Here is a 15,152-nt window from a genome sequence, read left to right on the forward strand (position 1 = left end):
AGAATCTGAGAAATACTTTATCAAAAAATTTGTATCTTATTTAAACAAATCATTTTATAAGCAAAAAAGAATGAAAACTTTATGCAAAAATTAACATTTAGTGTAAAAAAAAATCCTGTAACCACTCTGATGATCACACAGAACCTTTGTCAGTACTCAGAAATAATTTCTCCTCCAACAATTTCAAGAATCTCCATATTTCTTCCTAATTTCTTACACCTCTAGTTCAGTTAAGTGTGCATTTTGCAAATAAGGCAACGGTGTTTCTCTAATAGCTTTTGTTTTTGAGTTACAGCTATAACATGACTTTTAATCGAAAATCATATAATACATCATTTCAAAGTAATGAACCAAAATTTCACTTGTAATTTTTCAGTATTTTTTGGTCGTAATAAAATAACTGAGTAAGTATTTAAAAACTAAAGCCATTATTTTCGTGTTTGTAAGTCAGAGACATGCTCAATAGCAGAAAAAAACCAAAGAGAACAGCTGTATTAACTGTTGATATACCATCAACTCCGATTCGACAAGAGGGCAAAAGACTTTTATCGATAAATGGATAACATAGATTCGTCTTGAGTTACTTAAGAACACTCAAAATATTTCAATTTCATGGAAATGAATAACAAATAACGATGACTTCATCTGAACGAATTTATATTTTGATAAAAGTAAATAAGAAAAATATAGAATGAGCTTTAGACTTTTGTACTTTGATGTTGCCGTTTCAAGTTCTATCAATTCTCACAGTTTATATGAAAGACATTGGTAGTTTATTGTTAAATGTTACTTTCTTTTTGTTTTTCATCTCACAATCATTAATTTGAAATGTTCAAAGAATTATTGTATATGAATTTGAAGCGATTTCAAATCAGAGAAGTTATTTGAATCAATTATTTATATGAATGTAAATGATTCCATATTTCATCCAACGAAAAATAAAACATAAGAATTGATTCATTTCAAAATTCCAACAAATCAGAAAAAGTGGACATTGAAGATTGAATTTCAATTTTATATGTAGGTAGAATGTGGAGTATGTTTTTAAAAATATTAGGTTGTGCTATAATACAACATCATTCGTAAATCAAGCCTCATCACTCATCTCATCTCATCTGTCAATTATTTATATGACAGTTTTTCAACAACGAGATCGTACTTTGTAGAATTTTTCAGAATGAGTGCCAATTATACTATAAAAAGGGGAACAAATGTGACCGATATCACATATTGTATTATTCTCGGTTATTGTAATTCAATGTAGACTCAATATTTGATGTATAGATTTATTGATTTCCGTTTCACTCGAAACTATTTATTATGAGGCCTTCTTCAGATATTTCACATATACATAGTGAGTGAAAAGTAAGGAACCAAATTCATAACTGTGGTATTCAGTATTATGTCAAAAAGGCTCGAACACGTCAATTTTTATTTTTATTAACTTTTCATGTATAATGAACCCCCTATGAGGGGTGGGGATAGTTGAGTTCTTTTGTAAATGACAAATTTTGTGCTAGTAGTGGAATGATATTTTGTTGCTGGGTGTTCTATGATTGAAATCAAATTTAGATTGATATTTTTGAAATGCCTTCGCAAACATACTTCTCCCTTTTTCGTAGGGTATAGTAATTGATGCAAAATGAAGCAACGTATCAATTACAACTTCATTATAATTCATATAATTGTGATTTTATTTCAGATAATTCATCTATAAGCATTCTTAGGGCAAGGATGTTTTCGATAACACTCAAAAACATCAATCGCTCTTTTAGTGTATGACATTTACATATATAAACCTCATATTAAAAAGAGGTAGATGAAAAACTACATTTTCAGCAACAAAGAGTCAATCTGTATTGAACACAAAAAGTTCGGGTTGTCATTAAATCTAACGTAACCATCCTCCACTCTTTGAAGCGGCTCCATGACAAATTTCTCAATAAAAGATACTTTTTACTCACTATGTAGACAAAGGTTATTATATGTCGAGCTACCTACTTATATTTATAAATAAGGGGACACCGTACGTCCATTATTAGACCAATATTATCAATAAAACATATTATCTTGGGTGATAGTTAGCACTACATAGATTATATAATCGTGAAAGTGAATGGAACCAAAAAAATAGAATTTTAAAGCTTTTATTGCAGTTGACATTGGAATTATATAGAGAATTTATCATTCAACTGTTCTTGGAATTATAAACAATAAAATATTATCTACATATTCGAGTTTTTTTGATATCCCATGAGAAGATGTAGGTAAAGTGAAGATTCCCAAAATATCGAAATGATCGGCTTTCAGATGGTCCATCTCGGTGTTGCAAACGTGTTGACCTATTAATCTGACACTAATCAGATAGGGTTAATCTGACACTAATCAGATAGGGTTAATCTGACAGTTTGAAGATGATAAAAATGCTTTTTTTTAATATCTCCTTTCCTGTTCCTTTAATCGTCTTTGTATTCATTATGAAAATTGATAGAATTCTATACAACTTTTGTCTGGAGCAATTTTGCGAGGAGCTTAGCCATACATGCGAAAGGGCAAGGTCAATGTAGAATCCCAGTCTAATGTACAGTCATGGCCATATATCTCAAAAACGTTTGAACGTAGAAAACATTGATTCTGACGAACAAAATGAAATAGTGTCCTAAATTATTACAAGCAAAAAAACAATCAATTTGCACCTAAATAGTCTTCTAAACAATATGGCTCTAGCTCTACTGAAAATTTCTTGGTTCTACCTTTGAACTGTTTCTGATTACTGATTATTTTAAGATCATAAGGTAATTTATTGAAGATCCTACCACACATATAGGATGGATTTTTTTCAGAAAGAGACAAACGATGATATGGAAAGTTAAAATTTGCTGTTCTAGTATTATAGGTCGAATTTGTGTTATTTTTTAAGAACTCAGTTTTATGTTTATACAAATACATTAGACATTCATGGAAATACAGCTCTCATAGCATAGCATATATACTTTGTTCAACTTATTCAATAGATCTTCTATATGGTTTGTCCATTGTAGAAACTCATCTATGAAAACCCCCAGAAATTTGGTAAATGTTGATGTTTCCACCTTGTCCTCACCCAAATCGAGCTTGTCCTCTTTCAATCTGTTGGAAAAACCATAATGTCGTTTCGTGATAGCCATTGCTTGAGTTTTTTGGTACACAACTTCGCATTTCAGCTGCAGTTTATCTATATTACGTTCCGCTATTAAATAATTGGAATCATCCACAAAATTCGTCGACTCGATATCTTCGATCGAATCTGCTATTTCACACATATCATTTATAATTACTAGAAACAACAGCACTCCTAGGATGCTGGCCTGTGGTACTCTAAATTCGTTCATGAGCCAAGTTGAAGAATATGTTTGGTGATAAGCGGTAATTCTCACACATTGGGAGTGATCATATAAATACGACACATTCCATATTTTCTGACCTTTTCAATGAGAAAATCTTTATTTGGGCAGTCAAATGCCTTAGATAGATCGATGAATAATCCTGAGACCAACATTCCTTCTTCCAAGAACTTCAAAATATTATTAGTGAATTGAAATATAGCAGTTTGGGTGGACCGATTTTTCAAAAATCTTGCAGCTGCTCAGGAAACACCCCAAGCCTCAGAGAGTTATTCACAATATGACACAATACTGAAGAGATAGCATCAACACCCAATTTTAACTGGAATTTCGTCAATTCCAGAACTTTACTTGTTTTTCAGTTTCTTCATTGTATACTGGTGTAGCTAGGGAAGGGAGGCTTGGGGGTTGCATTTTCGCCGTTACCAACAATTCATGGAAACCGGTCCTGGATAGTGGATACTCACGAGGTAACGGCCAAGGCCCCTAAGGATGTTGTCTGTTTTATCAACACCATTGACGGCCTCCTTGGGTTCCTATGAATGAGTAGGGTAGAGAACGAAAGATCTAATAATAATACCAACAATTCAAAATTCTATATAGTATAAATAAAATCTTGGCTGCGCCACTGACCCTGTATTGTAACCTAAGAGAAACTCCCACGCTATGGAACGCCGACGCGTACAATTTTCCGTCGCGATGCTTCGACGACAGCGACAGAGCAATTCCGTCTCGACGAACATGCTATCGAGTTCATGAATCTCCATACGAAAAACTCAATCCGCCTAATTGAGTCTGTATGATGTAATGAAAATGGTGGTTGACATGTCACTGGCTCTTTTTAATCCTGTTAAACCATCGATTGGGTTGCCCTAATAACGCTGTTAGGTAGCTCAAGGCTGATGGCGATTCATTTTTCCCGACCGGGATTCAACAGTCTCGAATTTAGCTCGGAAAGGTTAGCATTGGAAAAGTTCCTCGCAAGTTTCCTCGGGTTTATCTGTACTGTTAATTATATGCATAAAGAATGTGCTACAGTCATCCATCAAAGGTGAGTTACGCGATTTCGGTTTAGCGGCTCATTTAAAATGCTTTGAGGTTAAGTGAAAAAACTTGGTGGTAAAAGGCGACAGTTTAGGGGGATATAAAGTATTTCGAAAAAGTGCGTCATTTTTTGTAATCGCTTAGAATTCAAGCCAAAAAAAGAAGTCGAGTTTAATTCTAACATACAGACATCATGTACGTTTTTGTCGTTAGTGAGGAAATATCATAATTCACTTGTAATGGTAGATAATACTCATAATCATTGAAATGAGTGGGAATTAGTCATTACAGGAAAAGTAAATACTATAGTTTCTACCATTTGGATGGAAATTGTTGTGAAATTGGTGGATATAGCAAGTGACATTTACGCTGCAAAAGTTTTGTCCTTGAAGTTAGCGTCCACTATTTCGAAAATGCAGATAATTTTTTTGCATTCGTTAGTATCTAGTTACTATTCGTAACAACAAAATTTTTGTTTGTACCTCAAAGATAAAGGTAAAAAAACACCGCATTTCACTGGGTGCTAACCATTGTCTGATTTTTCGCGAAATATAAAGTACAGTTGGAAAGCCAATCGTTAGTAACTATTTGTAACAGAAAAATTTCTGTTTGTAACCTATTGTATAATGGGAAAATAATAACCTCAATATGCGACATCAATGTTCAAAATTTCAAAATCAATGGATTATTTTAATACAAAATGAAAGCAAAATTTTTTGTGAATGAAAGAAATGAAATGTTATTGCAGCTAGAATTACTTTCCTGGGAAAATTTTCAGAATATAAATATTTAGATTAAAAATCACATTTGTGTTCCTAGATGAAATTGATGTAACGTCGTCCACTATAAGGATAACCAATATTAACTCTTTTCAAGCATCTGCATGTTATGTGTCTCTAATTTGATATTATCATAGCAAAAGTAAATAAACTCGAATACTGATCTCCTGTACTACTCATTTATTATCCATGCAAATAAGGTGTTCCTTCAATTATTTATTGAAGGGTGAATTGTATTCATCATATATTTCAGAATTGATATTTTCCGATATAATTCACCTTGTGATTAAATACGTTATAAGGTACCGAGGCTTTTACGAAGAACGGACAACATAGCGCTGATTTAAAAACAAAAATGTTGACAAGCGTCATAACTCCATATTTGTGTACTATAAAGTGTGGAATGTGTCAAATTTCCAGCCGACTGCTTTAACAAAAGTGAATGGAGTTGGTTAGATAGTTGGAATATCTAATTTATCAATACGTGAGTACATATTTCATTGATGAACTTGGAAAAATTGGATTCTTCTCAAAATTGGTTAATCTTCTTTCTATGTATAATTTTTTGTTATAAAATCACACTAGATGAAAAACCAAACGCGTAATGTTATTATGAAACTCCGGTGTAAATAGGGTGGGCAATATTGGTGATAGGCAGGTACCTACCTGACTACAACTTTTCAATTCAATTTTTCGAATTTCACAGATACTTTTTAATTTTTGAACATCAAATTACTAGAAAACTGAACATTATGAGAGAAAATATGAAGAATACTTTTATTTTACAAAAAAATCAAATATTCGTTAGATAACGTCCAACTTACCCACAAGAGTTGGGAGATGTGGGTGCTATCTTGTCATCTTGTGTTCGATTCACATCGATTCATTGAATAATTGAAAAACCGGAATTCATCTCGTTGGATAAAAACGTTTGATTTTCTACAACCTGTATATTTTAAACCAAGCTTTCTTTTGACCTCAAGAATCTACTGTTGAAATATTTCTACGAGTCAAAAACTCGCCCTGTATTTATTCTTTCGAATGTCAGCAATACATTTTTAATTATTATACAATATAGCATATATATGAGTTTTAACAGAGCTTAGGGAAAAACCTTAATAAAAAAACCTGTCCCCCGTGAGTAGTGTAGTGATGACAAATCTGTTAACAGAATAGGCTTTCAATACTGAAGGGCTTCTTTTCCATTGACATACAAATTTCTCTATCCTCCCCCTATCTCGTTATATCTGAAACAAAAAACCAGAGCAGAAAACGACAAAGGAAAAGTAAATAATACAGCCCTCCTAAAAACTGATTCGAAGACGTGATGAGATGAGATGAGAAAGAATAATTAATAATAAGTACATAACTTATTGTTCTCCAATCGCACTGAGAAAAATATCATCTCTGTGTCAAAAATCTTCTGTTGATTTTGGTGGAGGATCACCCTCGTCGTTAGAAATGCCTTCAGTACTCAAACTAATAAAAGCCAAATATTGCTTTTGACTGGGAGGGTCTATCGACCAAGTCCAGTCTTCCAAGTGATGATTCTTCTGTTCTTCAGTTGTTCGAGGAACACTACAGGACCCTTTTATTGGAGAATCATCTTCCATAGATATACCAGTGGTTCTTCAACGAACAATAACTCATTAGAAGTGTCAGTGTGGAGTTTGAGGTCGAAAAAGTAAACCAGAGTTACGCAATAAATTAAAAGAAAGAAGATGTCCACCGAAATTGTGAAAATCGAAAAATTGGAGTATATCGAGCCATCATCAATTACCTGTATTTAAAAGGGTTAAGAGGTAAGCAGATTTAAGAAGATATGCTTAATACCCTTGGTGATCAATGTCCTTCGTATGCGACCGTGAAAAGTTGGACTGCAAGCTTCAAAAGAGGTAAATTTTCCATTGAAGATGATGACTGATCGGGAAGGTCAGTTTCTGTGTCAGTCCCCGAAAATAACGATGCAGTTCATGACATGATTTTATCAGACCGTCGAATGGGGCTATATCTGAAGCACTGAATATTTCATACGAACGCGTTTATCATATAGTTCACGTCAATTTGGACATGAGGAAAATTGTTGCAAAATGGATCCCCAAATGTTTGAATGTTGACCAAAAGCGTGCAAGGGTAGAAGCAACCCGTTCGATCTGTGCTCGATTTGAAAACTATGTAGACTTCTCAAACCGAATGGTTACTATGGATGAGACTTGGGTACATTTCTACGATCCAGAAACAAAGCAACAATCGATGTAATGGCGACACTCTAGTTCTCCAAGACCTAAGTAGTTTCGTGTCCAAAAATCTGCTGGAAAAGTCCTGTTTCAGTTTTTTGGAATTGCCATGGAGTAATAATGATTGAGTTTTTTGGATAAGGGTAGAACAATAACCGCAGATTACTATTCGACATTACTGACCATTCTACGGAAAAAAATTTAAGGGAAAAGACGCGAAAAGCTATCCAAAGGTGTTTTGTTTTTGCAGGACAACGCCCCTGCCTACAAATCTCATGTTGCCATGCAAGAAATTCGTAATTTAGGGTTTGAATTACTAGAACACCCTCCTTATTCACCATATCTGGCTCCAACCGACTATCATCTCTTTTCTCAAATGAAAAAAAGTTTAAAAGGTCGTAAATTCTCTTCCAACAAGGAGGTAATAAAGGCTGTGGTATTTGGGTTTGCAAAGCAAGAAGAAACTTTTTTTTCGAAAGGTCTAGAGACGTTGCAGGTTCGCTGTAATAAATGTATCCAATTTAGAGGAGAATATGTTGAGTAATAAAATATTTTAACATTTATATTTTGTTTGGTTCTATAGAATTTTTCAATATATCCTCGTAAGGATGATCGATTATTTCACAAAATTCCATCGAAATTTTTTCAGTGGAAAGTTTGGAGGCTACGTATGGGATTCTCTTTATTCCTTTTCTGGTATGTCTCGAGAGGAAAACTGAAAATGTTGAGGGTTGATAGTATTAAAGATCAATAAATCAAAATCGAATTACCTAAAAAAAAACAAAATCGTATGTCTTGTACTATAGAGAACATCTTGTATAATTCTACAGGCCGTTTCCATTCAACCATATCGATATTCGGAATGAGAGTAACATAGTGATAACCACAAGAGTAAACTACTATCATTTCTCATGACTGCTTATATTGAAATAATTGGTGCCTTCTTTATTGGGATTTTTAGATGTTACAATAATGAAATGTCAAAAAGTTGTGTTAATATGGAGGAAAAAGGTTCCGACATAAACATCAACAAAGATGTTTAAACATTCTGCCGTCTAAACAAACAGCGGGTTTTTATCTTATCTGTTTTCGCATACTTTTGTCGGCTCTCAATCAATTGATTACGATATTTCATTGATGATATTTTGCGCCCCCGATATAAAGAGCTCTTCATTTCTACTTTCTCGATTTGAAGGCATCAGAAAAATAAAATAAAACTGAATACTCATTCAGTAAAACTAATTAAGAATACGTATGTCCACAATAAATAATCACTAACATAACTTTGGGAGATATTCCCCAAGAGTTGGTCCTTTAGCGTTTCTCGAACAACTGAAGAACAGAAGAATCATCACTTGGAAGACCGAACCTGGTCGAAAAACCCTCCCGGTCAAAAGCAAGATTTGGAATATTCCAAATCTTGTCTCTTACAAAGTTTCGATACAGTCGATACTTTTTTCGGAATAAATAAAAACTTACAAGCAGTTCTGATCATTGTTCATTCCATTTCATCGTATAAGTGTCCCATAGTATGACTACCTTCCGCTAAAATACATGCATCAACTCTCTGCCTCATAGACCTTCTTCGTATACTGCTTGCAAGGTTGTAAGATTTTATTATCTATTCCGAAAAAAGCATCGACTGTATCGAAATTTTGCAAGAGACTTTTTTTCTCCAGGATTGAATGGAAAACCATAAGAGAATTTTATTTCTCGAAAATCTATCCCACGGAAACAATTTTTGAAGGAAAACCATAAGGGGTTGTTATTTCCAACCCCTAATAATAAAGTCATGAAATCTAAAAAAATTGTGTGATTAATATCTACTTAGTGCTTCATATTATGTATAGTTTTATGACTCAGGGTTTTTTAGAACCCGTAAAAAGAATTAAAAACTGTCAACTCGTCATCGCCTTCCAAAGGCTGTATCTTGGAAGGGAGGTCGATTTCGAAAAAATTTTATAGAAACTACCCCTGCTCATTTTAATCTCCCTAAGTCCTTCTCATTTGTTCACAGACACCCTGCAGTGCCTTTATACGATTCACCAGAAAGTAATTGAATATTTCATCAAGAATTCATATTGATATTCTTCATAGTTTCTCATGTTAACATGTGCCGTATAATTGGATGTAGAAATTATTTTATTTCTTCCATGAAGATGTAATTGTTCATACATCCTGTGGTACCGAATAGTAACGTTAATTAACATGGATATAGAATCATTAACACGAGTCAATCTTTAATTAGCAATTAATGTCACATTCTTGAGTAGACTTGGTCAATTATAAATTAACTCTACTTTCAAATATCGATTGAAAATCTTTTTGCTAAATCAGGAGATTTTCAATCCATCTGTGACTGAATAATTCATCTTCCTACAGATTCTTAATCATCCATTGTAAAGATCAGATTATAATTTTTGTGCACGCAATAAATAGCCGATGTTCACGGGCAGTTTCAAGGTTGTAGTCGGAAGGGAATGAAAGAGTTATATTCAAGATGAAACATGTTTATACCTAGTATTTACATGGAACTGACAAAATACAATAATGAAAAGGCTCTTAAAATATCAAAAATAATTAAAATGATGTGTTCGATACCTCATAAAAATCCATAGTTATACTAAAAAGTCAATTACCTAGTGTACACGAGGATCAATTGTCTATTACACGTGTTTCGATATAACGAATCTTCAGGTCGGTAAAGGTAATCTAAGTTACTTTGTAACACGAACGGAAATATATGTAAAAAATCAATCACTTCTATTTCTTTCTATCTTGATACTTTCCAGTTTTGTGAGAAAAACAAGACTGTGTTTTTATATACGAGGATATATTGAAAAATTCTTACCCTACTATAGAATCAGAAAAAATTTCAATGTCAAAATATTTTATTAGGTACTCAACATATTCTCCTTTTGATTGGATACATTTATTACAGCAAACCTGCAACGTCTCTAGAACTTTCAAAAAAAAATGTTTCTTTTTGATATGCAAACCATACTTCACAGCTTTAATTACCTCCTAGTTGAAAGAAAATTCACGACCTTTTAAACTTTTTTCAGTTGAGGAATGGGATGGAGAAAGTCTAGTGAATAAGGGGGGTGTTCTAGAAATTCAAACCCCAAATCACGAATTTTTTGCATGGCAACATGAGAATTCCGTGCATGGGCATTGTCCTGCAAAAACAAAACACTTTTGGAATGCTTTCGCGTCTTTTCTCTTCAATTTTTTTCCGGAAGAATGGTCAGTAATGTCGAATAGTAATTTCCGGTTATTGTTTTATTATCCAAACAATCAACCATGATTACTCTATGGCAATCCCAAAAAGTGAAGCAAGAACTTTTCCAGCAGATTTTTGGACACGAAACTTCTTAGGTCTTGGAGAACCAAAGTGCTCGCTATTTCATCGATTGTTGTTTTGTTTCTAGATAGTAGAAATGTACCCAAGTTTCATCCATAGTAACAATTCGGTTTAAGAAGTCTACATAGTTTTCAAATCGAGCACAGATCGAACGCGATGCTTCTATCCTTGCACGCTTTTGGTCAACATTCAAACTTCTGGGGATTCATTTTGCAGCAATTTTCCATGTCCAAAGTGAACTATATGATGAACGCGTAAGTATGAAATATTCAGTGCTTCAGATACACGTTTTAGCCCAATTTGATAAAATAATGTCATGAACTGCATGTTATATTTTAATATTTGCTTCACTCTGTATTTAATAAAAGAGATTCACAAGTTCATAACTCTATTTATTCAGCAACATTTATTTTATATTTTTATTATTGACAGATGTCAAAAAAGCAAACTTGATCTTTTTCTGAAAGCTGACCAAACTTCCTACTTGATTTATATTTTGTCATTATCGAATCTAATTCAACACTCTCCCTTAATGACAAAGTACTCAAATATAAAATTATTGAAATAGAAACAAATTTCCTCAATTCATAATAATGGCGAATACAATCTTTCTCTTGAAGTAGTCAAACTTGGTACTCATCAGAGGTTTTGTCATGATATCAGCAACTTGTTCTTCTGTACTGCAATATTTTATTTGAAACCATCCTTCTTTGAATTGTTCACTAATGAAATGATAACGTACATCTATATGTTTACTATTGCGACTCATTTGACCAGATTTAATCAGTTTTATTGCGCTTTGATTATCGACATGCATTATGACTTGCATATCTGTGTTCAATAATTCTTCTATGACTGTTTTTAGATATTTGACTTCTTTGCAGCACTCTGCAGCAGCGATGTACTCCGCTTCTGTAGTTGATAAAGCCACAATACTCTGTTTTCTCGAGCACCATGATATTGGTCCACCAGCAAACATGATTACATATCCTGTTGTACTTTTTCTGTCTCTTTTATCACCAGCATAATCTGCATCGCAATAAGCTTGTATTTTTATATTGTCTTCTGTTCTTTCCGATGAGTAATGAATTGCTGTGTTAATAGTTCCTCTCAAATATCTCATTGTTCTTTTCACATTCTGAAAATCTTCATTGCTTGGATTTGCAGTAGCACGACTTTCATAATTTACTGCATAAGATATATCTGGTCTTGTTTTACATGTCAAATACAGCAAACTCCCTATTGCTTCATTGTATTGAAATTTATTTTCACAAGAACCTTCATCTTCTGCATGTCCTTGAACAACGAGAGGGGTTTTCATTGGTTTCGCTTTATCCATTCGGAATTTGTTCAAAATTTTCTTAGCATATTCAGCTTGACATAGTTGTATTCCATCTTCATTCTTCTTTATTTCCATGCCCAAATAATTTTTAAAATCTGTTATAACTATTTTAAATTCTTGACTCAATTTTTTTTATAAAATTTTGTATTTCATCATTTTGACCAACCATCATTCCATCATCTACATGGATTGCCAAATATAGGTTATTATTTTTCTTCTTGAATAAGCACTGATCAGATTTCAACTGAATCATTCCTTCATTTTTTAGGAAAGAAGTTAACCTTTTGTTCCACTGTAATGGAGCTTGTTTCAATCCATAAAGTGCTTTATTAAGCAAACACACTTTCCCTGGCATATCATATCCTTCTGGAACTTTCATATAAACTTCATTGTCAATTTTTCCATTTAGAAATGCAGTTCTCACATCGAATGTCTGAATTTGAAGATTATTTTGAGCTGCAATTGCTAATAACAATCTTAGCGAACTACTTTCCACCACAGGACTGAAAATGTCTTTGAAATCCAATTTTGATTTTTGTTGACATCCTCTGACAACTAATCTTGCTTTATATCTTCCATCATCTTTGACTTTGAAAATCCATCTACTGGTTAAAATTTCTTTACCTTCTGCTTGATTTTCATCAACAAAATTCCATGTGTTATTCTCCTCAAGCGATTTTTTTTCATCATTTATTGCTTTCAACCACTTATCTTTATTTTCATCATTGATACAGTCCTGATAAGTCAAAAAACTTTCTTCATCATCTGATTCCATCAAATAGTCATCATATTTTGTGGGTTTCTTTATGTTTCTTCTGTCTCTCAGTCTGCTATTACATTCATTTTGGTCGTAATGTTCATTCGCTTCATCATAATGGTTATTTTCATCCTGATGATCTTTTACTGTTTCATCTTGATTATCTTCAACTAGTTCTTCTTCTTGACTTACAGTATCTTGATTCTCATTTTCATCTTCTTGAAAATTTTCTTTATTTATTCTCATAAATATTTCATCATTGTCTTCTTCTTGAATAGGAGTTCCTGTAGTAATTACCACATCCCTGTGAATAGATATTCTTCTCGTTGCTGGATCCCACAATCGATAACCATTGTCGGCATATCCAACAAAAACGTATTTCTTACTTCTTTGGTCCAATTTCTTTAGAGGTCCTAGTACTTTTGCATAGGCAATATTACCAAAAATTCTGAGTCTCGACATATTAGGTTTCTTTCCATACCATTTTTCAGAAGGAAGAAAATTTGTTGTAGTTGTTGGACTACGGTTTATAAGATATGTTGCTGTGTACACTGCTTCTCCCCACATCTCTTTATCTAGTTGTGAGTCAAACAACAGAGCCCTCGCTTTGTTCATGATTGTCTGATGCATTCTTTCACACGTTCCATTTAATTGTGGAGTATGAGGAAAGGTAAAGTTTATCATGATTCCTTTCCGTCTTGTCCACTCCTTCAGGTCGTTACTTTTGAATTCACCACCATTATCACACCTTATTTTTGACACTTTTAGATTGAAATGTGTTTCTGCTCTATTAATATACTCCTTCAAATAGCTTTCTGCTTCATTCTTGTACTTCAGTAAATATACTGAAGTAAAATGAGTGAAGTCATCCACAACTGTCATAAAATAATGTTTATCATCATGAGTAGAAGGATCGATCGGACCACACAAATCTGTATGTATGATCTGTAACGGTCTTGTAGCTCTTTCCCTTATTTCTCGAAATGGTAGTCTATTTTGGCGAGAGGTCATACATATTTCACACACTTCTTTTATATTGTTGAATTCAGGAACGTCATCACATATTTTGGAGATTTTTTTAAGGTTGTCAAAACTAATATGTCCTAACTTCTTATGCCATTCCATTGTTATGTCAGACTGAGTCAGGAGAGCTTCTCGACATTTACTGAGACACACTTCATATAATCCATTTTCATTTTTCCATCCTTCCAGGACCACGACATCGTTCTTGAGTATTTTCACTGTATACTCCGAGAAACATACTTCTCCACCATTGTTAGTTATGGCATTAACTGACATCAAGTTTTTACTTAATTCTGGCACCACAGACACATTTTTCAATTCAATTTTACTGGATTGATATTCACCAACAGCAATTGTATTCATGCATGCCCCCTTCTTGGCACTTTTTACCTTGTTTTTCTCCTTTTTAATATTGGTGAGCATAAATTGATCATTAACCATATGATTTGTACATCCACTATCAACAATGAATATATCATCTTTGTCCTCGTTTGTATATAATGATTCTTCTGGAGTATCTTCTTTGGTTACAGTCAACACTTCTGCAAGACAACTGACTTTCTCACTTTTTTTATTTTTGAAACAGTCTTTTTCTTCATGATTGTCTTTTCTGCAAATATTACATTTGAACGTTTTACTTTGTTTAAGTTTTTCATCTCTGAAGTAGCAGTCTTTTTCTTCATGATTAGTTTTTCTGCAAATTCTGCATTTCAACATTCGGCATTTATTAGCCATATGTCCTATTTTATTACATTTGAAACATTTTCCTTGGAATTTTCCTGCAACAATGTTACTTCTTGAATTGTTCATGAAAGCCTTGAAAGCCACATTTTCTTTGTTTCCTTCTTTCAATTTCTCTTCTTCAGCTGTAAGACGTGCTTGAAGATTTTCTAAAGTTTTCTCTGAATCAGCTACAGAATCCCAAGCACTACTGAAATGTCTATATTCTTCAGGTAACACTGACATTATTTTTGCTATCAACATAATATCTTTGATTTCCTCATTCATACTTTTTAGTTTGTGAGAAATAGTAAGCAAACTACTTATATTACTAGCTACATTTTTGTTCTTCTCGAATTTGAACGTATGGAAATCTTGTAGGAGACTACACTTCTGTTGATTGGTGTTTCTTTTGTATATCTTGCTAAGATTTTCGAACATACTTTTAGAAGAATCACAAGTGAAAAGATGAGTCTTCACACTCTTGTCGACTGTTTTCAAGA

The 15,152-nt window shown here is 33.2% G+C and overlaps 1 protein-coding gene across 1 annotated transcript in view; it reads left to right on the forward strand.

Moving 5' to 3' along the window:
* The first annotated feature begins 4,311 nt into the window (after window positions 1–4,311).
* Window positions 4,312–15,152, forward strand: part of LOC123313523 (protein peste-like) — a 59,969-nt gene continuing 49,128 nt past the window's right edge. Inside the window, exon 1 of the mRNA XM_044898443.1 lies at window positions 4,312–4,434. Coding sequence (XP_044754378.1) covers window positions 4,411–4,434 — 24 coding nt within the window. The 5' untranslated portion in view covers window positions 4,312–4,410. The remainder of the gene's footprint in view (window positions 4,435–15,152) is intronic.

Source organism: Coccinella septempunctata, chromosome 5 (genome assembly GCF_907165205.1).
Source record: "Coccinella septempunctata chromosome 5, icCocSept1.1, whole genome shotgun sequence".
Taxonomy (NCBI): Eukaryota; Metazoa; Arthropoda; class Insecta; order Coleoptera; family Coccinellidae; genus Coccinella; species Coccinella septempunctata.